This window comes from Thamnophis sirtalis, unplaced genomic scaffold (genome assembly GCF_051295495.1).
Source record: "Thamnophis sirtalis isolate CommonGarterSnake01/CBP01778 unplaced genomic scaffold, rThaSir2_p1.2 scaffold_4, whole genome shotgun sequence".
Taxonomy (NCBI): domain Eukaryota; kingdom Metazoa; phylum Chordata; class Lepidosauria; order Squamata; family Natricidae; genus Thamnophis; species Thamnophis sirtalis.
In genome coordinates this window covers 128961069-128988775 of record NW_028261384.1, presented here as the reverse complement: position 1 = coordinate 128988775, position 27707 = coordinate 128961069, and the positions used below count along the sequence as shown (strand labels likewise).

The window sequence follows — 27707 nt, the reverse complement described above, 5'->3', positions numbered from 1 at the left end:
TGCTATACAGTTGTTACATGCCATGGTTTCCTAGTACTTGAATTCTGAATTGTTGATCTTTCAATTGTCATTATCAATTCCCACATCATTGTTTCAACTTCATCTCCTAGTGGACAAAAGGTTGTTGTGGAGACAAGTGCAAGTATAATTACTCTTTATGAGGTAGAGCTTGGGGAAGCTTCAACTGGCTTAAGATCAAACACTTTTACACATTATCATGATATTTGCTACCTTGGTCTTGGTGCTTTTGCCTGACATGATGTCCATGATTCCAAGTGATAAATGTAGGACTAATGACCCTCTGCCTTTTCTTCACAAGCAATATCAGTCAGGAGATTTCATAATTGTGGGCATTTTCTCTCAGATCTACATCTACTATAGAATAATAGACTTCAGGAAACATCCATCTGAGGAGCTTTTTCACACTATTGTGTAAGATGTTTTTACACAGAGACAGGAAAAGAGAAGGAAGGAAAGGATACAGAGTGGAAAGAGGAAGACAGGGAGAGAATGAAAGTCTTCATATATAGGAATATATATCTATGGACAATAGTTTATAAATAATTAGATGATGGATGGATGGATGGATGGATGGATGGATGGATGATAGATAAATGGCAGATTGATAGAGGATAGATAGATAGATAGATAGATAGATAGATAGATAGATAGATAGATAGACAGACAGACAGACAGACAGACAGACAGACAGACAGACAGACAGATGTAATGAACATTAAACTGAGTTGTCCAATATAATGCATGATATTTTGGGAACTATGCATTATGACAATATAATATATAATGTTTATTTTAGGGTCATAACTCCAATGTATCAGCACATCCTCGCTTTAGAATTTGCCATCATGAAAATCAATAAAGATACCTCTATTTTACCAAACCACACCTTGGGGTTCCATATCTATAATGCTTACTTTGATCCAAGTTGGACATACCGGGCCTCATTGGAGCTCTTTACAAAGGGGCAATTCATACCTAACTACAACTGTGATGCTCAAAACAGACCAATAGCAGTCACTGGAGGCCCTTCCTCTGACATCTATCTATACATGGCTAATATCCTTTCCCTGTACAAGATGCCACAGGTATGTTGTTTCCATGGAATTAAATGGCAGGAGATAAAAATCCATAAATATTGTGATTGCAATAAAATGGGTAGATTTTAGGAAATTCAGGCTGCTAGATACTACGAGTGAATTTTGGAGTGTTTTGGTTGTACCACAGCACCTTAATTCTTCAGCTTTTTGATGTTTCAAGGGATTGTGCCATTAATGGGGATATTATAAATTGCCCAGAAGTAATATTTCATTGGTTATTTTAGAGAAAGTGTTACTAAAAACATGGTGGAACATGATATCCTTTCCCTGTACAAGATGCCACAGGTATGTTGCTTCCTTGAAATTATGTGGCAAGAGATAAAAATCCAAATAATATTTTTTTCTTTAAAAATCTTCAAGTATTGTGATTGTAATAAAAGTGATGCATTTTAGGAAATTCAGGCTTCTAGAGACTACAAGTGAATTTTGTTATTTTTTTGTTATATTATGCCATCTTAATTCTTCAGATTTTTGATGTTTCAAGGGGCCAGACTATTAATGGGGATATTATACATTGCCCAGAAGTAACATTTTATTAGTTACTTTAACAAAAGACTTGTTAAACCCATGGTGGAGTGTGATCAGAATTGCAAATTTGGTCTCAGAACACTTGAAGCTTGAAGATTATGCTTCTCAAGCTTTACTTGAAATATGTTTGTAATTATAATTATAATACAATTATATTTTGCTGTATTTTTCAACAAAATCAATATTTTCCAAAGTGAGTATGATCAAGTTTCACTCAGTCTAGTATTAGGGATTTATTGACGGAGTGAGTATTGATTTTGTTTAAGTTTCTCTCTGGCTTGCTAATGTTCTCCTTGGAAATAAGGTGAACTTCTCTGGAAATATCAGTAGTATTTAAAGCAGTGGAGCAGTGGTGGGTTCCTACCGTTTTGCACCGTTTCAACTGGCAGAGACCTAGGCCTGCCACATCCCCGAACAGGTTCTCCTATGGCGCAGCCATCTAGATAATATCCTTTCCATGTACAAGATGCCACAGGTATGTTCCTTCCATGGAATTAAGAGGCAGGAGATAAAAATCCATATAATATATTTTCTGTAAAAATGTTCAAGGAAAAAAAATGTTGTGATTGTAATAAAAGGGATGCATTAGAGGAAATTCAGGTTGCTAGACACTACAAGTACATTTTGGCATGTTTTGATTATGTCACAGCACATTACCTTTTCAGCTTTTTGATATTTAAAGGGGCCAGGAAAAATTAATGGGGATATTATACATTGCCCAGAAGTAATATTTCATTGGTTATTTTAGAGAAAGTGTTGCTAAAACATGGTGGAGCATGATCAGAATTTCAAACAGGGTCTGGAAAAACCTGAAGATTATGCTTTCCAAACTTTACTTAAAGCATGATTGCAACTATAATAAAATTGTATTTTGCTGTATTTTTCAGCAAAATCAATCTTCTCCAGAGTGAGTACAAGGTTCACTCAATCTAGTATTCACGATTTTTTTAAGGACTTGGTGTTCATTTTTTTTCAGTTTCTTTCTGGGCTGCTAATTTTCTCCTTGGAAATAAGATGAAATTCTTGGGAAATATTGCATCAGTAGTATTTAAAAGAACTAGGGGATATTTTTACCAATTAAATAATATATTGTAAATTAATATTTATCTTAATTTATAATATTTAATTTGAAGTGTGCAAATTGAATTAAATATTTAAATGATATAGTTTGAGCTCTTCCGACTAAATCTTGTGTCTTGGAAATCCCAGACATGGAGTTTATTCTATAAATTTTTCTATGGTGACATAACATGATATGATTCATCTCTGAATTGTGAACTGGTGTTCTAATGCAACTGTCAACCACTGACCAATTTTGATGATGCAGCTCAGCCTTGGAAGTTATGGCATGACAATCTCCGTGCACAGAGGGAGGTCTGCTGATTGAACTTATTTTCTTAAGTTATGACTAAAGCTGAACATTCCTGCTCCACTAGCTCAGCTTGAATATGATTGTGAAGCTTACATGGAATCTGGTTTCAGTTTCTAATTTAGTGGACAAAATAGGGAAAGAATATGATTGCAACTTTACAGTGATTTCACTTTAAAGTGATTTTTTACAGTTATTATTTTTCTTTTTATTGTTATCTCTCTATTTCTAGATATTGTACGGTTCTGCTCCTGAAGTTAGCACAAAAGAACAAGCTGCATTTTACCAACAGATGTTGCCAAACATGGACATTCAGTACAAGGGAATTTCCCTGTTATTGCTATATTTCGCGTGGACATGGGTTGGGATGTTGTTAGTAGACAACGAAAGTGGTGAAATGTTTCTGCGCAGGGTGCTCCCCATGGCTACCCAGAGTGGCATCTGCTTCGACTTCATTGCAAGATTTCCAAAATCTGTTCATTCAGATAATTTAAAAAAGTTGATTGAAATAGGGTTTAACATGTATAAATTTGTTATGAAAAGTGATGTCACTGTGGTGGTAGTTCACGGTGAAAGTGGTAACATGATGACTCTAAGATTTCTTTCCAGTAAGTTAAAAGATAATGATTTCCCACTATGGAAAAAAGGTAAAGTCTGGATTATGACAATACAGATGGACTTCACATCACATCCCTTTCAAAGAAATAAGGACATGGTTTTCCTTCATGGGGCTTTATCTTTTGCAGTTCATTCAGAGAAGGTACTGGGATTCAAGCAATTTGTTCTCACAAGAAACCCTGTCTTGGAAAAGGAAGGCAGTTTTATCAAGACCTTCTGGGAAAATGCCTTTGGGTGTTCCTTCCGCACCTCTGTAATAGAAAAGGCATATGAGGCCACTTGTACTGGAAAGGAGAAACTGGAGATGCTTCCTACATCTGTCTTTGATATGGAAATGAGTGGCCACAGCTACAGTGTCTACAATGCTATCTATGTAGTGGCACATGCTTTGCATGACTTCTATTCATCTATAATGAAATACAGAGCAGGGGGGGAAATCAAGCGGAAACTTTTGAATCATCATTTATGGAAGGTAAAATCCCCCAAAGGCAATTTGCAGATGTCTCACTATATCTTTCTTCTAGATTTGTTTAAAAAAATCATTCTTCCAAGAATTTATTTGTCCAATCTAGGTGAAACTATGAAGCCTTTGTAAACATAAATTTAGCTATTTACTTTTTAATGGTCTAAGACCAAGTTAATGTAATGTATAGAATTAATATATCCATGTGTAAAGTTATGTAAATATATAAAAAAGATGAAACCCTATAAAATTGGGAATTCATTAGTCACAAAACAGTTTCAATAAGCTAAATTTATGCATGAAAATGTTTCTTCTGTTTTTCAAACACCTGCATATTGATAATTTAGTAAGATTAAACATGATTTCTTTCTAGATGACATCCACATTATTTTAAAACATTGTATTATATATATTTATTTGGTCCAAGACCAATATGTTATATAGCTCATTTGGTATTAATTCCTTATGGGTTTTTCTTATATGTTTACTGAACCTGCTAATTGTGAGACATTTCTGAAATCCAAAAACATATTCAAAATTCAATTTCTTTTAAAAGAAATCCAAGGAAATTATTGAGATTTCTGTACTAGAAACTTTAAAAAAATATATGGAGGTCTTCATTATTACAACTTTAACATTTTAAAGCTTTCTGCTGCATTCAGCCCTTATACTCTTTTATACTTGTCTCAATATAAATTTGTTTCCCCATTATCTCCATTATTTTTTTACAAATCTGCTAGAAATTAGTAGTCTGCTTGAAATTGCTGAATTGTCCGATCAACTATTTTATTTTATTTCTTCTGTTTCATTGTGGTGCTCTGAAGATTCTGTATTCAGAGTTACATTCAGTAATGTAATTTATTTTTATAAATTTTATTTATAAAATTATAATTTATTTTGTAGGTTTTTATAATCTTTCATGTTTACCAAACCTTGAAAGGATTTCTTGTCTATATACTTTAACTCAACCACAGTCATCGAACAAACACAGTCCCAGCACTTGATATGTATTTTGGGTGTAGATCCAAGAACATCTGTTGCAGCCATTCGAGATGAATTGGGAATTCATACAATTCATGCACTATCCAAAATTAGAGCATGAACTATTGTTGAAAAGTCAATTAAATGGAGACTGATAGCCTCCCCAACTAACAATTTTTGTAAGAAGCTGTGGCCTTCATGTCTCTTGTGTAACAGGAGAACAATTCAAGAAAAGAGCTACCCAAAGAATTAAGGATATAGAAGCACAAAATGATATAGCTATCCTTAGTAAGGGAGGTTAGATAGCAATAGCAATAGCAATAGCAGTAGACTTATATACCGCTTCATAGGCCTTCCAGGCCTCTCTAAGCGGTTTACAGAGAGTCAGCATATTGCCCCCAACAATCTGGGTCCTCATTTTACCCACCTCGGAAGGATGGAAGGCTGAGTCAACCCTGAGCCGGTGAGATTTGAACCGCTGACCTGCTGATCTAGCAGTAGCCTGCAGTGCTGCATTTTAACCACTGCGCCACCTTGGCTCTTATGAAATGGCTGAGCAACTACAAATGTATTTTTCAAGTAGACACCTTCTGAAGTTACAACTGCCAAAACATCTTAGGGAGATATTTATGCGAGCAAGATTTTAACAGCTTGAAACAATGGTCAGATATGGGAGATTCCATTTCATACCCTACAATGAACATCTCTGCATTTGCGGAGTAGAAGAGGTAGAAGATATTGCTCACATTCTCTTTGATTGTTGCTTGTATAAGGGGTGAAAGATAGGTACCTTGGTCTATATACCAAACGAATAACCCATTGGGATCCCCATATAAAAAACACTTACTTTATGTGAGGTCAGAAGCTGAAAATAAAATTTAACACAGAACAGTACTTAAACAAAAGAGTTCTGTTGAGATCTGCATACATGGAACTGATTGGGGTAGATTGTAAGGGTGACACTGAAATATTATTTTATGTCATTTTATTCTATTTTACATATTTATGTATTAAATTATATTGTATCTTATCCTATAACTATTGTATTTCACCCCACTATTATTTTAAATTGTTTGTTTAGGATTTTATTAGTAATATGTGTTTCAACCTTATGTATGTATGTGGCCTATAGGCTAATATATATATTTTCCCGTGTAAGATTGAGATTGTCTTGGCAATGTTTTGGCGAGGTCTCACTCGCCATCTTCAGGCTGGTGTTTTCGGCTTCGTGTTCATGTGAGTAAAGTGTGGTCGGAGCAGCTTTCTTTCTTTAAATTTTGGTGTGTGTGTGTGTGGTGCTGGCTTTGTTTCATTTAGTGGATTGATTGGCTCTGTGGTTGTATCATGATTGGTAGATTGGTGCTCATTGGTGCTGGCTGTGTGTCTGTTGTTGTTTTGTGTTGTAATGGCCTGGGTGGTGGGTGGGGCTCATTTATTGACTAGGGCTGGTTTCCAGATGTCTGGTAAGCGGGGGGTATCGTCATGTTTATTGATGTTGTGGGGGTGTTTCTCTATTTCGATGGCTTCCATAATTATTCTCTTGTTGAAGTGTTCAGTTTTGGAGATTAATCTCGTTCCGTCAAAATTAATTTCATGTCCTATAACTTTAAGGTGCTGGAAAAGGGAGGAAGTTTTTTCTTTCTTTTTACTGCGTTCTTGTGTTCTGCGATGAGTGCATTTATTCTCCTATTAGCCATCTGCTCAGGATATTACATCACTCAGGAGGTTACAACGCAAAGGCTCAGGATGTAACAACGCAGCCAACCACCCAGGAGGTTGCAGCACAGTACTCAGGATATCACTACAATAGAGCTTAGGATGTCATCACACAGCCAATTACCCAGGTCATTACAACACAAAAGAATAGGCACACAGCCAGTAACTCAGCCACACAGGATGTTATGAAACAACTGACTAATCTGCAAACATCAACTCCATCAATCAATCAAGATATTACAACACAGCTAAAAAATCCGCTTACAGCAACAAAGCCAGCACTCCACACAAAAACACACAAACACACACACACCAATATTTATAGAAAGACAACAGCTCCGATCATGCTTTGCTCGCACAAGCACGAAGGCACCAGCCTGAAGATGGCAAGTGGGACCGCATTGAAACATTGCCAAGATATTCTCAATTTTCTCTCTCTCTCTCTCTCTCTCTCTCTCTCCCTCCCTCCCTCCCTCCCTCCCTCCCTCCCTCCCTCTCTCTCTCTCTCTCTCTCTCTCTCTCTCTCTCTCTCTCTCTCTGTGTGTGTGTGTGTATGTATCATACATACTGATATATTGATATATCTCTATTTGGCTTATTTTCTGATTTAGCTCAATTACATTATCCGAAGGATTGCATTTAATAATAGTGCCGGGCAAAAAATTGGGTTCAATGAAAATGGAGAATTAGAGACTGGATTTGATATCATCAATTGGATCACATTTTCAAATTTGTCTTTTAAGAAAGTCCAAGTTGGAAGCATAGACCTCAAGGACTCCAGTGAAAAAATGGTCACCATTTATGAAGATGATATTGTGTGGCCAAGCAGATTTAACCAGGTATGGACCACTCACATTGAGCTCAGTCCAGATTTCACTACTACTAAAGCTCACTTTAGAGCCAAACTATTCCACTGCAATGACCCACAGTAACAGAATTATATTCTCTTCCTGAAGCCTCTCTAGCCTAGGTTTTTTTATTTGTGTCAGAAGCATCATAGTTAAAAAATGGAAAACATTTAAAAATATAAAATACAAGGTAAAAATATGTACAAATTAAACAGACTTTGCCCAGAAACTAGCAATAATATTCATTGTGTTTCCTAACACTGCCATGAGGTCCTCAAATCTACACTGAATGAGGTACAAAGGGGATGCATACATGTTTTGTTGTCTGAATGACACCACAATCACAAAGAATAAAAGCAACTGGATATCCCCATTTGCTCATGGTATTCCTGGATATTGTTGTACCCATGTGCTGTCTTCCATACATCTCAGTTTTTGTCAGACCCAGATGTCAGCTCTTCCATTGCTTCCACCCATTATTAGTTCTTTCTAGATTTCCATGAATCTGCTTTCAAATTCTTCAAAGTCTTCCATCAACCTAAAAAAATATTTTCCTGGAATTTCCTGGAATTTAGTCTTTGCTGTGATAGTTAATGGCTACAGAGAAGGTCTTGTCTAGATATTGATGATTTGAGTCTATCTCTCTGTATGCTGTTGTTAAGACATCTGGGTGTCCCTTGGACAACAGCTGGCAAATCCTTTCAATCCAGAAGGATCCAAAACATAGTGAGGTGCTCATTTCCACCTGTGACACTATGTTTTTGCAGTCTAGAGGATAAACTTAGGAAGTAATTCATTGGTGATTCCTTGGATACCTTCTAGGGTAGGTGGGTAAATGGAGAAAAAAGAGTAGGCAACCAAGAGAGTTCATACCTTGTATGTAAATTCTATGAGAAAATGTTCCCATTTGCTAATTCCTCACAGATGTTCAATAGCAAAGAAAATCAAGGAACATTTGTAAACCAATGCCTCTGTAAAGTGATATTTATATTGGTGAAAAATTATGTATTGTGGTCTATATGTTTGCACTGAGGCAAAAACTGTTTAAATCTTTTCCACCCAAAACCAGGCTTTGTTGTCCCACATTACTATATCAAAAGAAAAGTATAATGGGAAGATAATTCTAAAAATACTGAAAGACTAGTTTCCAAAGATAAACCTTTTCAATTTTTTTTTTAATTTATGGACAAACCCAGCCACTTTCACTGTGTAATGGGAAGTGCTATTCAGGCTACAGTAAGATCAAAATAGAAGGGAAACTATTTTGCTGCTATGACTGTCTCCGATGTCCTGAAGGGAAGATTTCTAACAGGGAGGGTAAGAGATATTGTATACCTCTACCTCACCAAATGAATTGAGTTGACAAATGTACCATGGGAAAATGTTCTGTTTTCTGCCAGTGGTTTCACTTGGCACATTAGATTATAAAATAGGGATAAATAATTGAATGGTAAGCATGTTCATTATTGGTAGCAAGAAATGGATGTATGCAAATATAAGTTGAGGTCAAGTAACAATGTTTGATATACATTTTCAGAAATTAATTGGAAGTCCTCACTTTGAACACTTGTACAGTCGGTTTTTATTGTTTCAATGCAACTTCAACATCAATATTTTCTTTCATAGACATGGATGAATGTTTTCAATGTCCAGAAGATCACTATCCCAATGAGAAGCAGGTTTTTTGTCTCCCCAAAGTTGCAACTTTCTTGAACTACAAAGAAACCTTGGGAACAGTTATGGCCAGTTCTTCTCTTTTCTTCTCTTTAATCACAGTTGGAGTCCTTTGGATCTTTTTTAAGCATCAGGACACTCCCATTGTCAGAGCTAACAACCGAAACCTCACATATGCCCTCCTTGTTGCTCTCCTGTTATCATTTCTTTGTACTTTGCTATTCATTGGGAAACCTCACAAGGTGACATGTCTCCTTCGTCAAACTGCTTTTGGCATCATCTTCTCAGTGGGCATTTCTTGTGTTTTAGCCAAAACCATCATTGTAGTTCTAGCTTTCATGGCTACCAAGCCAGGGTCCAAGATTACCAAGTTTGTGGGGACAAGACTTGGCATGTTTATAGTATCCTGCTGCTCCTTTATTCAAATTAAAATTTGTGTTATATGGCTGATCATCTCTCCCCCATTTCCAGATGCTGACATGAAGTCAATAGCAGAAGAAATCATTCTGGAGTGCAACAAAGGATCTGCCTTCATGTTTTACGGTGTATTGGGTTATATGGGCTTCCTTGCTATTGTCAGTTTCACACTGGCCTTCCTAGCAAGGAAATTGCCTGATGCTTTCAATGAAGCCAAATTTATCACCTTCAGCATGTTGGTCTTCTGTAGTGTTTGGTTGTCCTTTATTCCAGCATACCTGAGTTCAAAGGGAAAATATATGGTTGCTGTGGAGATCTTCTCCATTATAGCTTCCAGTGCTGGATTACTGCTTTGTATCTTTTCTCCCAAGCTGTACATCATTGTGCTGAGGCCTGATTTGAACAAAAAAGAGCAGCTCAAAAAGAGAAAAGGACAGAATAGCCTAAATTCTTATCGCTGCTGTCTATTTTGCATCAGATATGAGGAAGTGTGGAGCCACGTGATCTTGCAGTTAAGGCACGAAGTTAGAAACTAGGAGAGCGTGAGCTTTACTATCACCTCAGGCATGTTGATGTTCTTTGGAAAATTTGAAAAGCATTTGTAATATTATATGCTTGCTGCCTTGATAAAGGAGGTTGCCTTATATTCAAGGTTGTTTTGAAAAAGAAAATAATGATTGCTGATGCATTATAGATAAAGAAAAAAGCCCCAAAATATCCCACCCAAAGTCAGTCTGTGATTCATTGATTATCCAAAGCTTTTTAATTGTGTTGACCATTTTTAGGTATGGACTATGTTTAGGTGACTAGTCCAGAAAAGACAGAGATATTCTTGTCCAGGTCAACGAAAGAATGAGACAAGATTGCCGAATATAATTTGAGGGAAGATTAATTGCATGAAAATAACTGAAGTATAAAATTAGACTCATGTATTACTTAAGTATACAGAAATAAATTTACAGAATGTCATCAAAAAGCCTATGTCAACCCAAGTAAAGCAAACTTCTCCGGTAATATTGTATTGCAAATTAGGGCATACAACACCTTTGCTAGACCAATTCTTGAATATAGCTCATTTATTTATTTGTACCCATTTACTGTGTTCATATTTAAGTTTATACTTATACTGTAACCTTGTACATGTTTACAAACTAAATAAAATAAATAAATAAACAAACTAACTAACTAACTATCAAGACAATCCAATCTCTCTATGCAAAACTTTACTGAGTACATTACTTGGGCATGTTTTATGGCAAAACCAAGTCTGGATCTTTGCCTATAGTTAAAGTTCGAATCCTACCACTATCCCAATTATCTCAGGTCCCATCGTCCAATATGGTCTCCGGATATTGATGTGGGGAAGTCTTTTCAGTTTCTGTAAACACCTGTTGGAATGTCCTTTGTTCTTACGCTGACATCTTGATGTCTGGGACATATTCTATCTCCCTTTCCCTCCCCACATGGTTCGTTGGCAAGCTGAGATATGAAAATAGTTGCAACAGAAAAATCTTTGGACGCTTAACAGATTACTAGAAGTTGGTTCAAAGAAGTTCATCATGTTATAAAATATATAGATCTTAGACAGAATGCCTACAATGTTGAGGTTTCCTCCTAAGAGGATGAACAAAGTGAGATGTATACCATTTATTATTCTATATAGTAGATTAAGGGAATTGTAATGAAAATTGAACAGTAAGGATTGTTATTTAAAGACAATTAAGGATAACCTAAGCCAAGATATGAAAAAATGGAGAGGGAACATGAAATATACTTACAATTGGAAATTATTGAGATTATAAAGACAGAATCACAAATGTGGGGCATGTAAGAATGCATAAATATAAATGTAATGATGAAAATAGCCTGGAATTGTAACCAGGGCTACATCTTGGCCAAAAATAGGCTAGGGGTGGTGGTTTTAAAAATACAATTACTATATATGTATACTTTTTTCTTTTTTTAAAAAAAGGAGGAAGATATGTGTCAAAATTAAACATGCATATTGAAAAGGAATTATAAACACCATCAACATAAAATGGAGCTCGCTTAGAGGCTGAAATACACCAAGTAAATGAGATGAAGAATGTGAAGTAGAGAAGAGAGGTAAGAGAAGAAGAGAGGGACAGGAGAGTGGGCAGGGGGAAAGAGAAGGAGAGAAAGAAGGAGTGGAAAGGGGAGAGAGGAGGAGAGAGAAAGGGGAAGTAGAGAAAGAAGGATGACAGACGTAGGGGGAAGAGGAGAGAGGGGGAAGAAAGTGGTGGATAAGGTATCAATATGGTGTATGGAGAGCAGAAGAGCCAATAATTGTTTTTGGGAGTTGATGGTAAGACGAATTGATGTAAACACTTAATAATATAATACGATGTTGGTTATGTAATAGTATACATGGGTTATATGTTATGAAAATGACATAAAATAAAAACTATATATAGTTTTTAGGTTTCCTCGTTTGTATTCCTTGTGAATAAACGGAAGAGGGTCACTTATGCGGCATTTAGAATTGGGAATCTTATATATAAAACCTGACCCAAATTCATCAGAAACATGGCTTCCAGCACCAGCACCAGCACCTTGAATGTAGCAATTCCTCTTTGAGATTCATCTTTAACAGTCTTGGCTAATGTGCTATAGTTGCTAGTGACAAATATTCAAGATCAGAAACCAGACTGTAAATATCTCCAAGTTACAACAGTCAAGGGTTAAGGGTTAATGTTGCTGTGTTCTTTCTCAGATACTTTTGCTTAATTATTAGATCATCTGGACATGCTTCCTGTCTGGTCTACCTCAACCCTTATATGGTCTGGTTAAGATTTTCATATTTTATTTATTTATTTATTTATTTATTTATTAGACTTATATACCGCTTCATAGGGCTTTCAGCCCTCTCTAAGCAGTTTACAGATTTTTAGCAAATTGAGTCAGCAAATTGCCCCCACAGTCTGGGTCCTCATTTCACCCATCTCGGAAGGATGGAAGGCTGAGTCAACCTTGAGCTGGTGAGATTTGAACCGCTGAACTGCAGATAACAGTCAGCTGGAGTTGCCTGCAGTACTGCACCCTAACCACTGTGCCACCTTGGCTCCTATATTCTTCATGAGTTGCATGACCAGCTGTGGAACTGATCTAATTGTAATTTAATTGTAATTTAATAAATTTATATGCCGCCTAAACCCGTAGGACTCCGGGTATGTTGTATGCTTACAACATACAAAACTAAAAAGATAAAAAGTTAAAAAAGGGGAAAGAGAAAACAGATTTCAAAGCAACACACCATACACTCAATCTGGGTGGGGCTGGACCTCATTCATGAGGTCAACAGCCCCAGGCCTGCAGGAATAGCCAGGTTTTAGTGGCTTTCCGGAAGGCCGAGAGAGTGGGAATCTATAGCTGTGGTCAACCTTTTCTGACAAATAAATCTTAGGTTGTTGCAATAGAGATAATGTTATGACCTAGGCTTCCTGAGAAAGCATATATCACAATCTTAGTCCCCAAAACCATATTTTATTCATACAACTGGGAATTATGATCATTCACACCATGCAAGGCTTCACAAACAGTTTGTGAAGATTCTGACATATGTCTGCTCGAGTTGCCATAGTCTTTCACCAGAATGTTGATAAACATCCACCTTATCTCTCTGGGAATGCTTTCAGAGACCTAATTGCCAAATTAGTTTTCCAAGGCCAAGCTTAGCACAGTCAAACAGAACTTTTCAAAGCTTGCCCCAACCTGATGAACTAATTGCTTCCTGCAAAAGCTTACATCTCATTCTCTCCTTTTTTATGTCTTATGGGGGAGGGACAATCAACTCCAAGCCTTACTCCCAAGTTGAGCCTGTTTTCTGGCAGCTCTGCACACACTGGGAACAGGCTCCTGCTGTTATTCTGACTCACTGATGTCAGGCTCCGAGGCTCCTGAGGCAGCAAATAACTACCAGATGGCCTTGGTCCCCTCTTTGCCTCAGACACAGAGCCCTCATCCAAGCCTTCCCCGCACTCCAGGGCCCATGTTCCTCTCCAACATCCTCACTGTCTGACTTTGCTGCCAGCTCCACAGGCTGACAGTGGACCACAACAGATAAGAAACATTCCCCACTGAATTAATGTTAGAATGATTGCTAGAAAGTCCACCATGTCCTTATTTTGGAGGTCTGTTCTGGAAGCCTCTTAATGCTTTCCAAATGAACATGTTAATATTGGCAGTGCATTACATAAAGCTAAAGCTTCTCCATAAATGAAAGGACATAATGCTTACTTTTTTCCTTTGACAAATTAGTATGCAAGGGTTACACAAAACTTAGGAATGCCATTTTCCTTTGCTTGCCTACCATTATTTGTGAATTGCTTTCTCTTTGGCTTTAGTAACAGGAGATAATAAACTCTTGAGCTAGAGAAAAATGAGCCATATGATCCTTAATACTGTATATAGATATATTTTATTTCAGCTTTGTTTTTCTATCAGATGCACATTGTGCACAGTTTGCTTTTACTTGGTTTGTACTACCATCTGGTGTGTAGCATTCCCTTTTTGAAAGGTTGATTTGGATCTTTCAGTTGTCATAATAATTGCTTCTACTGATTAAAATGCATGCAAAAACAACAAGTTTCCCCACTCTTTTTTTCTTTCTTCTATTCTACTCTTTTCCATCATCATAGGACAAACATGAAAATTGTTTCATCAGTAAAGGGACCAATCTCTTTTTCTCTCTGGACAGAGAATAGGGAAGTGTACCTTCCCCCAATGGAAATCAAGATGAGCAGATTTGTAGATATTTACTTTGTTCTTTAAATAAGCCAGATAATAGGCCTACGCATCTAAGACATTTCTTTAAGATGCAGTTATTTGAAATACATTACCATTCTACTTAAATAACTTTTTAAAACTTTTAGTGAACCTATATTATATACATATGATAAACAATTGGTTTTTTTAAGTACAATTTCAACTGAAAAAGTGAGATAAATTGTTAGAGGTATCTCCGTTGGGAGACAGGAAGTAGCACAGTGGAATGTACAGCTAGAGAGAAGGAACGTTGCTAGTAGAAGAAACACACGAATAGAGTCTCAGACACTGCTAGTAAAAACAAGTAGCTTTACTACTAACAATAGCTACACAAGCAGTGATAGTAGATGTGTGTCCAAACACAATTCAAAGAACAAACAATTGCTTACAATCACAATTCACGTTCCAGTAATCAAGCGAGCAAGTAGTCATCAAACATAGGACAAGTAGAGAGAGAGAGTGAGCTTTCCTGACTCCCTCTTATTGCAAAGTTAATTACAGCTGATAAGTACATTCACCCATTTAAAGCAACATTAACCATTTGTTATTGTATATGAATCTATATTGCCTACCAAACATTAAGAGTATACTCCCAACATAAATTGTGAAGGAAGATTAATTAATCAATATTTATTTGTTTTAATTTCTCTGCCCATTTATTATTTTATATAATAATTCAAGGCAGTAAACATCTAATATTACTTGTTCCTCAAATTTTCCCAAGAACAGCAACATGCCTGAGGTGATAGTAAAGCTCACATTCACTTGTTTCTAACTTAGTGCCTTAACTGCAAGACCACACGCCCCACACTTCCTTATATCTGATGCAAAATAGGCAGCAGCGATAAGAATTTAGGCTATTCTGTCCTTTTCTCTTTTGAGCTGCTCTTTTTTGTTTAAATCAGGCCTCAGCACAATGATGTACAGCTTGGGAGAAAAGATACAAAGCAGTAATCCAGAACTGGAAGCTATAATGGAGAAGATCTCCACAGCAACCATATATTTTCCCTTCGAACTCAGATATGCTGGAACAAAGGACAACCAAACACTGCAGAAGACCAACATGCTGAAGGTGATAAACTTGGCTTCATTGAAAGCATCAGGCAATTTCCTTGCTAGGAAGGCCAGTGTGAAACTGACAACGGCAAGGAAGCCCATATAACCCAAGACACCATAGAACATGAAGGCAGATCCTTTGTTGCACTCGAGAATGACTTCTTCTGCTATTGACTTCATGTCAGCATCTGGGAATGGGGGAGAGATGATCAGCCATATAACACAAATTTTAATTTGAATAAAGGAACAGCAGGATACTATAAACATGCCAAGTCTTGTCCCCATCCACTTGGTCATCTTGGACCCTGGCTTGGTAGCCATGAAAGCTAGAACCACAATGATGGTTTTGGCCAAAACACAAGAAATGGCCACTGAGAAGATGATGCCAAAGGCAGTTTGACGAAAGAGACATGTCACCTTTTGAGGCTTCCCAATGAATAGCAAAGTACAAAGGAATGATAACAGGAGAGCAATAAGGAGGGCATATGTGAGGTTTCGGTTGTTAGCTCTGACAATGGGAGTGTCCTGATGCTTAATAAAGATCCAAAGGACTCCAACTATGATTAAAGAGAAGAAAAGAGAAGAACTGGCCATAACTGTTCCCAAGGTTTCTTTGTAGTTCAAGAATGTTGCAATTTTGGGGAGACACAAAACCTTCTTCTCATTGGGATAGTGATCCTCTGGACATTGAAAACATTCATCCATGTCTATGGGTGATAGAAAGTATTTATTTTAAAGTTGCATTGAAAGAATAAAAACCGACTGTACAAGTGTTCAATTAATTTCTGAAAAATGTATGTCAAAAGCATACATATTTGTCAAAAGTATGCCAAACAGCTCCGTACATTTACCAATAATGAACATGCTTACAATTCAATTACTTAAGCCTATTTTATAATCTAATGTGCCAAGTGAAACCACTGGCAGAAAACAGAAAATTTTCCATAGTACATTTATCATCCAATTTATTCAGTGAGGTAGATATATACAATATCTCTTACCCTCCCTGTTAGAAATCTTCCCTTCTGCACATCGAAGACAGTCATAGCAGCAAAATAGTTTCCCTTCGATTTTGATCTTACTGTAGCCTGAATCACACTTCCCATTACACAGAGAAAGTGGCTGGGTCTGTCCATAAATTATAAAAATAAAAAATTGAAAAGCTTCATCTTTGGAAAAATGGCATCTCAGAGTCTTTAACTATACTTTTTTTTTTCTTTTGATATAATAATGTGAGACAGCAAAGCCTGGTTTTGGGTTGAAATGATTTGAACAGCTTTTTGCCTCAGTGCAAACATATAGACCACAATACTTAATTTGTCTCCAATAAAAAGATCACTTTACAGAGTCTTTGATTTATAAATGTTCTTTGCCTTTCTTTGCTTTTGAACATCTGTAAGGCCTTTAGTGAATGGGAAGATTTTTGCACGGAAGTTACATCCAAGGTGTGAACTTTCTTCGTTTCCTACTCCTTTTTCTCCATTTACTCATCTACTTTAGACGGTATCCAAGTGATCACCAATGAATGACTTCGTAAGTCTATCAGCTAGCCTACATACACATAGTGTCACAGGTGGAAATGAGCATGTTTTGGATACTTCTGGATTGAAAGGATTAGCCAGCTGTGGTCCAAGGGACACTCAAACGTCTTAACAGCAGCATACAGAGAAATAGACTCAAATTACGTTTTTTTATTATTGAACATTTAAAAAAAGCTTTTACAAATATTTACCTCCCCTCCCCCACCATCCCCACCCGAACCCAACCTCCTCCAACCTCCCCCCCCCGACATCCCAGAGGAAATACAGGATATATATCTTTAACAAGCATATTCTAAAATAAACTAAAAGAAAGTTAGTATCATCTTTCATTTGTGCTTTAACTCCTGTTTTGTTAGGCTAACTCTAAACAGATTATATCATTCCTCACTTTTTCAGTCATAAACTATCTGGAATTTCTAAGTCTCATATTTATTTTGAATATAGTCAATCCATCTTCTCCAGTTTATGTTTCTCATCTAAGTGATCCTTAAGATATGCTGATATTTTAGCCAACTCTGCTAAGTTTGTTACTTTTAATGTCCATTCTTGAATAGTAGGCAAATCTTCCTTCTTCTAGTATTGCGCCAACAGTCTTGCTGCCATTATTAAGTGCAAAATCAAGTTAGTCTCTATAACAGTACAATCAGTAGTTATACCTAACAGGAATAACTGAGGGGTAAACTTTATCCTCTTTTAAAAAATATTTTGCATAATCCACCATATTTTTATCCAGAATGCTTTAACCTTTTTACAAGTCCACCATATATGGTAATATGTAGCATCTCCAGCATTTAGGTTGTAAATTCGTATACATACAAGCCAGTTTTTAAGGATCTAAATACCATCTATAAAATATTTTATAAAAAATTCTCTCTCAGATTTTGGGCTTGCGTGACTCAAATTATCAATATCTAGACAAGACCTTCTCTGTAGCCTTTAACCATCTCAGCAGAAACTAAAAACCAGGAAAATCTTCTTTACGTCGATGTATGACTTTGAAGAATTTGAAAGCAGATTTATGGAAATCTAGGAAGAACTAATAATGGGTGGAAGTAATGGAAGAGCTGATGTCTGACAAAAATTGAGAAGTAGGAAACCATTGAGTAGACTGTACATGGGAACAACAAGATCCAGAAACACTCTGAACAAATGGGGATATCCTGTTGCTTTTACTCTTTGTGGCTGTGGTACTTGTTTCTGGACAAGGTCGTTTTAATTTGTACATATTTTAACATTGTATTTTATATTTTTTAATGTTTTGCCTTATTTTCACTGTAATGATTCTCATGCGAATAAACAAAAAAACTGTCTGGAGAGGCTTTAGAGAGAGAATATAATTCTATTTCTGAAGGTAATTGTGGTGAAATAGTGTGGCTCTAAAGTGAGCTTTAGAAGTAGTGAAATCTGGACTGAGCTCAATGTGAGTGGTCCATACCTGGTTAAATCTGCTTGGCCACACAATATCATCTTCATAAATGGTGACCATTTTTTCATTGGAGTCCTTGAGGTCTATGCTTCCAACTTGGACTTTCTTAAAAGACAAATTTGAAAATGTGATCCAATTGATAATATCAAATCCAGTCTCTAATTCTCCATTTTCATTGAACCCAATTTGTTGCCCAGCACTATTATTAAATGCAATCCTTCGGATAATGTAGTTGAGCTAAATCAGAAAATAAGCCAAATAGAGATATGTATCAGGCTATTGAACAGCACTCTTTCTCCCCAAGTATAGAGGCCAGAAATCCTTTCAAGGTTTGTAAAATATGAAAGATAATAATAACCACAATAATACACTACATTACATTTTGTAATTATGATTACAGAATCTTCATAGCACCACAATGAAACAAAAGAAATAAAATTAAATACAAGCTCTGACTGTACCGCAATTTAAAGCAGACTAATTATTTCTAGCAGATTTGTAAAAAAAATAAAAATCTAATAATGGAGAAACAGTTTATATTGAGAAGAGTATAAAAGAGAAAATGGAGAAAAATGTTGCAGAACCTTAAAAAATGTTAAAATTGTAATGATAAGGACCTCCATAAATTTATTAAAAGTTTCCAGTACAGAAATGACAACTGGTCCATGGATTTCTTTTAAAAGAAATTGAATTTTGAGTATGTTTTTGGATTTGAGAACGGTCTCAGAATTAAAAGTTTCAGTAAGCATATAAGAAAAAAACATATAAGACAAAAAGTAATACCAAAAGAGCAACATAACATATTGATCTTGGATGTCCAAATAAATATATGGAATACAATGTTCTGAAATAAATTATATGTATGTCATCTAGAAAGAAATCATGTTTAGTCTTACTAAATTATCAATATGCAGGTGTTGAAAAGCAGAAGCAACATTTTTATATCTAACTTTAACTTATAGAAACTATTTTGTGACTCTAATGAATTCTTAACTTTATATGGTTTCTTCTTTTTTTTACATATTTACATAATATTACATATGGATACATTAATAAAATGTATTTTACATTTTTTACTTATTCTTAGATTGTAAAAAAAATAAACAGCTAAATTCATATTCATCAAAACTGCATCATTTCGCCTAGATTGTACAAATGAATATTTGGAGGAATGATTTTTTAAAAGAAATCTAGTAGGAAGAAAGATTGAGACATCTGTAATTTGTCTTTTGGGGATTTTACCTTCCATAAATGTTGATTCAAAAGTTTCCCCTTGACTTTCCCAAATGCTCTGTATTTCATTATAGATGAATAGAAGTCATGCAAAGCATGTGCCACTACATAGATAGCATTGTAGACACTGTAGCTGTGGCCACTCATTTCCATATCAAACACAGATGTAGGAAGGACCTCCAGTTTTTCCTTTCCAGTACAAGTGGCCCCATTTGCCTTTTGTATTACAGAGGTGCGGAAGGAACATCCAAAGGCATTTTCCCAGAAGGTCTTGATAAAACTGCCTTCCTTTTCCAAGATAGGGTTTCTCATCTGAACAAATTGCTTGAATCTCAGTACCTTCTCTGAATGAACTGCAAAAGATAAAGCCCCATGAAGGAAAACCATGTCCTTATTTCTTTGAAAGGGATGTGATGTGAAATCCATCTGTATTGTCATAATCCAGACTTTCCCTTTTTTCCATAGTGGGAAATCATTATCTTTCAAATTACTGGAAAGAAACCTTAGAGTCATCATGTTACCACTTTCACCGTGAACTACCACCACAGTGACATCACTTTTCATAACCAATCTGTACATGTTAAGTCCTATTTTGGCCATCTTTTTCAGATTTTCTGAATTAACAGGTTTGGGAAATCTTGCAATGAAGTCAAAGCAGATGCCACTCTGGGTAGCCATGGGAAACACCCTGCGCAGAAACATTTCACCACTCTCGTTGTCTACTAACAACATCCCAACCCATGTCCACGTGAAATATAGCAATAAGTGAGAAATTCCCCTGTACTGAATGTCCATATTTGGCAGCATCTGTTGGTAAAAAGCAGCTTGTTCTTTTGTGCTAATTTCAGGAGCAGAACCATACAATATCTAGAAACAAAGAGATAAACAATAAAAGGGGAAAAAATCACTATAAAGTAAAAAGTTGATGTGCAATTTTGTCCACTAAATTAAAAGCTGAAGCCAAATTCCATGTAAATTTCACATTCATATTCAAACTGGAAGATTAATGGAGCAGAAATGTTCAGCTTTAGTCATGACTTAAGAAAATTAGTTAAATCAGCAGCTCTCCATCTCTGCATGGAGATTGCCATGCTGTTACTTCTAAGGCTGAGCTGCATCACCAAAGTAGGTCATTGGTTCAGAGTTGCATTAGAACACCAGTTCACAATTCAGAGACGAATCATATCATGTTATGCCACCATAGAAAAACTTACTCTCCAACTTAAATTTCATCAAGATAAATGTTAATTCACAATATATTATTTAATTGGGAAAAACGATCCTCCAGTTCTTTCAATATTACTAATGCAATATTTCCAGAGAAGTTCATTTTATTTCCAAGGAGAACATTAGTAGGACACAGTGAAACTGAAACAAAATCAATACTAAGTCCTTTAAAAAAAAATCTGAATACTAGGTTGGGTGACCCTTATACTCTGGAGAATATTGATTTTGCTGAAAAACACAGCAAAATACAGTTTTATTATAGTTGTAATCATGCTTTAAGTAAAGTTTGAAAAGGATAATCTTCAATGCACAAGTGTTACCAGACCCAGATTGAAATTCTGGTCACACTCTTTCTTGTGTTTAACAACTGTTTCCCTGAAATAACCAATAAAATGTTACTTCTGGGCAATGTATAATGTCCCCATTAATTTCCCAGCACCTTTAAACATCAAAAAGGTAAAGAATTAAGGTTCTGTGGCAAAACCAAAACACTCCAAAATTCACCTGTATGTGAATATTTATACAGAAAAAAAAATATTATATGGATTTTTATCTCCTTAATTCCAAGGAAGCAACATACCTGTGGCATCTTGTACAGGGAAAGGATATTAGTCACGTATAGATAGATGTCAGATGAAGGTCCTCCAATGACTGCTATTGGTCTGTTTTGAGTATCACAGTTGTAGTTAGGTATGAATTGGCCCTTTGTAAAGAAGAGCTCCAATGAGGCACGGTATGTCCAAGTTGGATCAAAGTAGCTATTATAAATATGGAAACCCAAGGTATGATTTGGTAAAATAGAGGGATCTCTATTGATTTTCATGATGGCAAACTCTAAAGCGAGAATATGTTGATACATTGGATTTATGACCCTAAAATAAGTATTATATATTCTGTCAAAATACATGCATGGTATTGGTCAACTCAGTTTCATTTTCATAATATCTGGTGTCTGTCTGTCTGTCTGTCTGTCTGTCCATCCGTCCGTCCATCCATCCATCCATCCATCCATCCATCCATCCATCCATCCATCCATCCATCCTCTATCAATCTACAACCTATCTACCAGTTCCATCCATCCATCCTTCCATCCATCTATCCATCCATCATCTAATTATTTATAATCTGCTGTCCATCCTACATACAAAGACTGTCCTTCCTTCCCTCCCTCTTTCTGCTCTATATCCTTTTCTTCTTTCTCTTTTCCTGTCTCTTTGTAAAACATCTTATACAGTGGTGCCAAAAAGCTCCATAGATGGATGTTTCCTGAAGTCTATCATTCTACAGTAGAGGTAGATCTGAGAGAAAATGCCCACAATTATGAAATCTCCTGACTGATATTGCTTGTGAAGAAAAGGCAGAGGGTTGTTAGTCCTACATCTAGCACTGGGAATCATGGACATCCTTTCAGGCAAAAGCACCAAGACCAAGACTGCAAATATCATCATAATATGTAAAAGTGTCTGATCTTAAGCCAGTTGAAGATTCCCCAAGCTCTACCTCATTAAGAATATTTCTATTTGCACTTGTCTCCACAACAACCTCTTGCCCACTAGGAGATGAAGTTGAAGCAATAATCTGGGAATTGATAATGACAATTGAAAGATCAACAATTCAGAATTCAAGTCCTAGGAAACTATGGCATGTAAACAAGTGTACAGCAGCCTGTAATTATTGACAGCAATGAAAAATTAAAAGAAATGAAGAATTTTTCCACATTTATATGCAGACAGGAAAAAAAATCTTCTTTTAAAACAATATGGCCTTATATTACTTTACAGATTATTTGTTTGTTTGATATTCTACCATAGTCTCACAGGTGGTGAGGATGCACAAAATATTAAAAGAAAACATGCAATACGATAAAATTAAATTAAAATAAAGTAATATATAATCAACATAAGAAGAAAAATAAAAAAATAAAATATTAGCCACATTCCAGATAATAGTAAAATAATTATTTTAAAAATGATGCTGTATATCAATACTAAAAAAAAACCCAACCTATAATTCATCAACAACTTCAGTGGAAGTTTATATCTCATTGGCATTTTATACCAGTCAGATTTGGATATACTGTATGTCTATCTGTCTTTCTATAATCCATCCATCCATCCATCCATCCATCCATCCATCCATCCATCCATCCATCCATCCATCCATCCATCCATTTATCTGCTTTTAGCTGAACCCAATCAATATAGGTGCTGTCAAATATCCATTATATTATCATAACATTAAAAGTCCATTATCTCAGAGACTACAGAAGTTTGCATTAGGTGTAACTTTAGAGGAGTCTTTAAATACTGCCCCTTGTCAAAGGCATAGAATTGTATATGTAGCCAGCTTCACCTGCATCAGAAAAGAATTGGTGCACCAGCCAGAAATGGAGTCCTTTAGTCATGATTTCCATCCACATTTCAAGAAGCAACTGTAAGTCCAGAATGAATCTCCAAATGACAAATCTGTTCTTCCCTTACCTTTCCAGAGACACAAGTGGCAGTAATGGAGAATCGCAATGTACAAATATCAAATCTATCTTCCTCAGCTTCTGTTCTCTCTAGTCTTGACACTTACAGGCATCAGTATTCTACATGATAGAACACTGATAGCATCTCCCTTAAAGCCTATGAGTTGGTATGAAATTGGGTATCATCAACTCAGATATCAAATGATATTTCCTGGAAGGTTCATGTATTTGAAAAGGAATAGGGGGTAAACGATCAATTCTAATAAGCCAAGCTTATAAGAGACTTTTCATCTCCTACTACCACAGAGTAGAATCACTCACTAAGGAAGGAGCAAAATACCATTAAACAGTGGTCAAAGAAGAGAGGTTTTCTTTTTCTTTTCTTTTTTTTTTAAAGAAAGACTTTGGGCACTAATTCCATACAGGACTTGATAAAGTTCCTTCAGTAGAGTAACCAATGATCTCAGGCTATGATATGGGCTATTACTTGATTGAAAAGGGTCTAGATAATCAATGAAGATGCTGAGCTTGATCAGAAAGGTCAGCAGTTCGGCGGTTCAAATCCATAGTGCCACGTAATGGAGTGAGCTCCTATTACTTGTCCCAGCTTCTGCCAACCTAGCAGTTCAAAAGCATGTAAAATGCAAGTAGAAAAATAGGAGCCACCTCTGGTGGGAAGGTAATAGTGTTCCGTGTGTCTTCAGCATTTAGTCATTCCAGCCACATGACCACAGAAACATGTTTAGTCAGCGCTGGCTCTTTGGCTTTGAGACGGAGATGAGCACTGCCCCCTATAGTCAGGAATGACTAACGAGGGAACCTTTACCATTAGGTGCTCAACAATTTTCCCCCACCAAATTTTTTTTGGAATTTGGCTAGCTCACATCTTTTTAGGGTACAACAAATGATTTCTTCATCTATCAAAGTGCCTCATGGAAATTCTTAATGTAATTTATCTTGCTTAAATTTGCTTCTTGGGTGTTAGTATTATAATAAATACATGCCATTATTTACAGGGGGTGTTATTCTACATTAATTAAAGTTTGAATCTGGTGGAAAAAATCAGTTCTGTAAGATTTAGTCTTAATTGATTGTTAGTAAATATCATGGAATAAGCCCATGAGAGTTCAATAATGATTTAATGAAGTCTGATTTTGATTTATCACACATATATACCACATTATGTGACTGTGGGTGCCATAGAAACAACTTTTTAAAATATTCAAGAAGTAAAAATAATAATAATATTATAAAAAGCTATAAGAGGGCATCACATGAGTAATTACAAAATTGATAAAGAACAGAACAGAGCAAAGTAGGATAGGGTAGTTCAGGGCAGGGCAGGGCAGGGCAGGGCAGGGCAGGGCAGGGCAGGACAGGACAGGACAGGACAGGACAGGACAGGACAGCACAGAATGGAACTGAACCAAACAAAACAGAACAGAACATAATTTTTTATTGGCCTTGTGCGATTGGAATTTGTCTCTGGTGCATAAGCTCTCAGTGTATGTACAAACTACAAACATACAGTAAACATACAATGTACATACAAACATAAGGTTTCAGTGTAAAGCACATAAGCTTTCAGTATTTTTTGCACAGTAATGCCAGAAGCAACCCTCTCCTGGTCATATATGATAGATCATAGTTACAATCATAAATTATAATATACAACAAGTGCAGTGGTGGGTTCCAGATCCCGGTGCAACCGGTTCGGTGCAACAGGGCCCAGTGTCCACCACATGAATGTACCCAGTGCGCACATGCATCCTTATCGCCTGCGATGGGTCTGTGAGCCTCCATGATGCTCCAGCTGCTCAACGGAGCATTGTGCAGGTGCCGTACACACTGTGCGCATGCATGTACCTGTATTTGAGCTCTTTGGAAGTGCCAAAGAGCTCAAATACAGGTAAGGAAGATGGGCGGGTGGGCGGGCCTCTGGAGCATCGTACCAGAACAGTGCCCAGTGCTCCTGGCAAGCACCGGTACTCCCGTACCAGGGTATACCGCCTGCAACCCACCACTGAAGAAGTGATAAATCATAGATACCAATAAGAGAAGGTAGTAGGAAAGATGAGAAGATGAGAAGGATAATATCAATACAGCGTACTAAATGGATAAATATATTTAGGTCTAAGACACTGCTGCAGGAATTTGGTATTTAGCAGAGTGATGGCATGGGACAAAAACCTTTGTGTCTAATTGTTTTGGCATGCAATGCCCTATAGTGGCATCCAGAGGGGAGAAGTTGAAACATTTTATGTTCAGGATGTAAGAGGTCTGCACATATTTTCTCAGCTACTTCTGGTTTGTGCAATGTGTGGATCATTGTAACTTCAAACAATGGTTAAATGATTGGTTGTAAGCTGAAGACTACCTGTAATTGAAAACCTACAGTGATTGCAGAGCTTCTTTCTACTTAAAGATGCTATCTGTGTTTCATGCCCAAATTAGGGCCTTGGTCATTAACACTTATTTTTCATCAACTATAAGCTCTATTATCTATGTCTTGTTCACTGAAGTCCAACATTTCACTGCGAATTTTTTTTTTTATTACCAAGAGCTGATTTTTCATTTCAAACATTTCAGGAAGATCTGAAATGCTTGAAATGGAAGTGATGCAGGAGGGGGTGCACAGGTAATAGTTGACCAGGTTAGGTGATTCTAACAGGCTAAATATTATAACCTTTAAAATGCTTAATATCAAAATCAAAGCTAACTTTTGACTTACTGGCCTAGGACTTCCTCTTTTTCCTCTTGCAAAAATTAAGGGAACATAAATGCAAGCTTTGCACAAGAATGAAACAGGAAGGCATGGGTGTAAGGAACCAACTAAAAATGATCATGACAACCTGCGTGCTTTAAATGTCAGCTTAAAGTCAGCAATATTTTAACTTTCAATCAGCGATATTTTAGCAATATTTTAGCAGTATATCCTGTTTGCTTCATGAGTAACCAAGATTCACTTCCCTATTGTAACTTGGAATTTTATGAGAATCATGTATTTGTAATTTTCCCAAAAATGTCTTTTTACTGATCTCAGCAGGGTTATGACCCTAAAATGTATCCACCTATTGTAACGCCTCCTGATTTGTAATGTTTAATTAAAAAGTATAAAATATCTGCCAGGGGATAGCCCCGGCAGTTCAGTCTTGGTATTTGGTATTCCACTGAACTCTGGACGCGTCCAAATAAACCTGTCTTCTCTAGGAACCTTGTGGTCTTGGCTCCTTGTCTTTTGTAAGTAGATTGCAAACCTCAAATCTGCTACAACAGAAGGATGTGGAGACTGTAGCTACATTCCAAAAATTATGGAGTATACTTGTAGCCCAATGTGTTTAGCACAGGACGTGATGAACAGCTAATTAGAAACAGCCTCTGTTTGCAAGAAATTACAGGAGAACAGATAAAATACAAACCCGAAATCTTTCTACTGGGAATAATCAAAGGGAAATATACAAAGAAAATTAAGTACATATTAACACATCTGCTAACCACAGTTAGAATAGCATTTGCCCAATGCTGGAAACAAAATAATACCCCCTCGGACAAATTAGTGATTAAAAAAAACTTTGGATTGTGCAGAGATGGACAAATTAACACTGAAATTAAAAGATAAAGAAGAGTCAGAATATTATGAAATTTGGAACAATTGGTACAAATGGCTGCAAAACAGGAATAAAATTAATTAAGCCAAAAAACTATATATATATATATATATATATATATATATATATATATATATATATATATATATATATATATATGTGTGTGTGTGTGTGTGTGTGTGTGTGTGTGTGTGTGTGTGTGTGTGTGTGTGTGTGTGTGTGTGTGTGTGTGTGTGTGTGTGTAAAAAGTGTGTAAATATAGAAGCGAAATATTATATACATGTATAGGTATGATGACACAGCAATGTTGATGTAATGACTGTAAGGTGTTGTAGAAGGGAAAAAATAAAAAAAATCTGCTACAAAAAAAAGAAACTGGAGAGTAGCTGTTTGTACTGTCAAAACAAGAATTTAGCTTAATTATTTTATTTTATAATACATTCTTTGTGTGACATTACACATATGTTGCATTTGTCTGATGTCATTTTCCATGTGAAACTTCTGAGTTGTCATTAAATTTCTAGAGAATTGAGCCCCAAAGTGGAGACAGTAACTGCTAAGTTCTAAAAACCATCGCTGTTTTAAATATATTAACAGAATGCTGTATACTAAAAACAGATTCCAACCAC

General features: G+C 36.2%; 4 protein-coding genes across 4 annotated transcripts; 2 read left to right on the top strand and 2 right to left on the bottom strand.

Annotated features, from left to right (window-relative positions):
* The first annotated feature begins 259 nt into the window (after nt 1-259).
* LOC148046534 (vomeronasal type-2 receptor 26-like) lies at nt 260-7725 on the top strand. Its single transcript, XM_087714822.1, has 4 exons — nt 260-432; nt 818-1106; nt 3248-4105; nt 7405-7725. The coding sequence occupies exons 1-4, from the start codon at nt 260-262 to the stop codon at nt 7723-7725; spliced, it is 1641 nt and encodes a 546-aa protein (XP_087570948.1).
* A 1544-nt stretch (nt 7726-9269) lies between these two features.
* LOC148046533 (vomeronasal type-2 receptor 26-like) lies at nt 9270-10268 on the top strand. Its single transcript, XM_087714821.1, has one exon. It carries the CDS (start codon nt 9270-9272, stop codon nt 10266-10268), a length of 999 nt encoding a protein of 332 aa, XP_087570947.1.
* A 5101-nt stretch (nt 10269-15369) lies between these two features.
* Nucleotides 15370-16638, bottom strand: LOC148046532 (vomeronasal type-2 receptor 26-like). The gene is made up of 2 exons (XM_087714820.1): nt 16575-16638; nt 15370-16280 (listed from the first exon to the last, which is right to left on the bottom strand). Exon 2 carries the CDS (start codon nt 16276-16278, stop codon nt 15370-15372), a length of 909 nt encoding a protein of 302 aa, XP_087570946.1. The 5' UTR covers nt 16279-16280; nt 16575-16638.
* A 1815-nt stretch (nt 16639-18453) lies between these two features.
* On the bottom strand, nt 18454-21823 carry LOC148046531 (vomeronasal type-2 receptor 26-like). The gene is made up of 3 exons (XM_087714819.1): nt 21581-21823; nt 19783-20640; nt 18454-18777 (listed from the first exon to the last, which is right to left on the bottom strand). The coding sequence occupies exons 1-3, from the start codon at nt 21821-21823 to the stop codon at nt 18454-18456; spliced, it is 1425 nt and encodes a 474-aa protein (XP_087570945.1).
* Between the last annotated feature and the right edge of the window lie 5884 nt (nt 21824-27707).

Coding starts and splice junctions, on each gene's coding strand:
- LOC148046534 (XM_087714822.1), top strand. CDS start 260: ATGTCCATGATTCCAAGTGATAAATGTAGGACTAATGACCCTCTGCCT. Junction 433..817: donor GAGCTTTTTCACACTATTGT/GTAAGATGTTTT, acceptor TGTTTATTTTAG/GGTCATAACTCCAATGTATC. Junction 4,106..7,404: donor TGAATCATCATTTATGGAAG/GTAAAATCCCCC, acceptor TTTCTGATTTAG/CTCAATTACATTATCCGAAG.
- LOC148046532 (XM_087714820.1), bottom strand. CDS start 16,278: ATGGATGAATGTTTTCAATGTCCAGAGGATCACTATCCCAATGAGAAG.
- LOC148046531 (XM_087714819.1), bottom strand. CDS start 21,823: ATGAAAATCAATAGAGATCCCTCTATTTTACCAAATCATACCTTGGGT. Junction 20,641..21,580: donor CCCTGTACAAGATGCCACAG/GTATGTTGCTTC, acceptor CTTTGTTTCTAG/ATATTGTATGGTTCTGCTCC. Junction 18,778..19,782: donor TGAATCAACATTTATGGAAG/GTAAAATCCCCA, acceptor TTTCTGATTTAG/CTCAACTACATTATCCGAAG.
- LOC148046533 (XM_087714821.1), top strand. CDS start 9,270: ATGGATGAATGTTTTCAATGTCCAGAAGATCACTATCCCAATGAGAAG.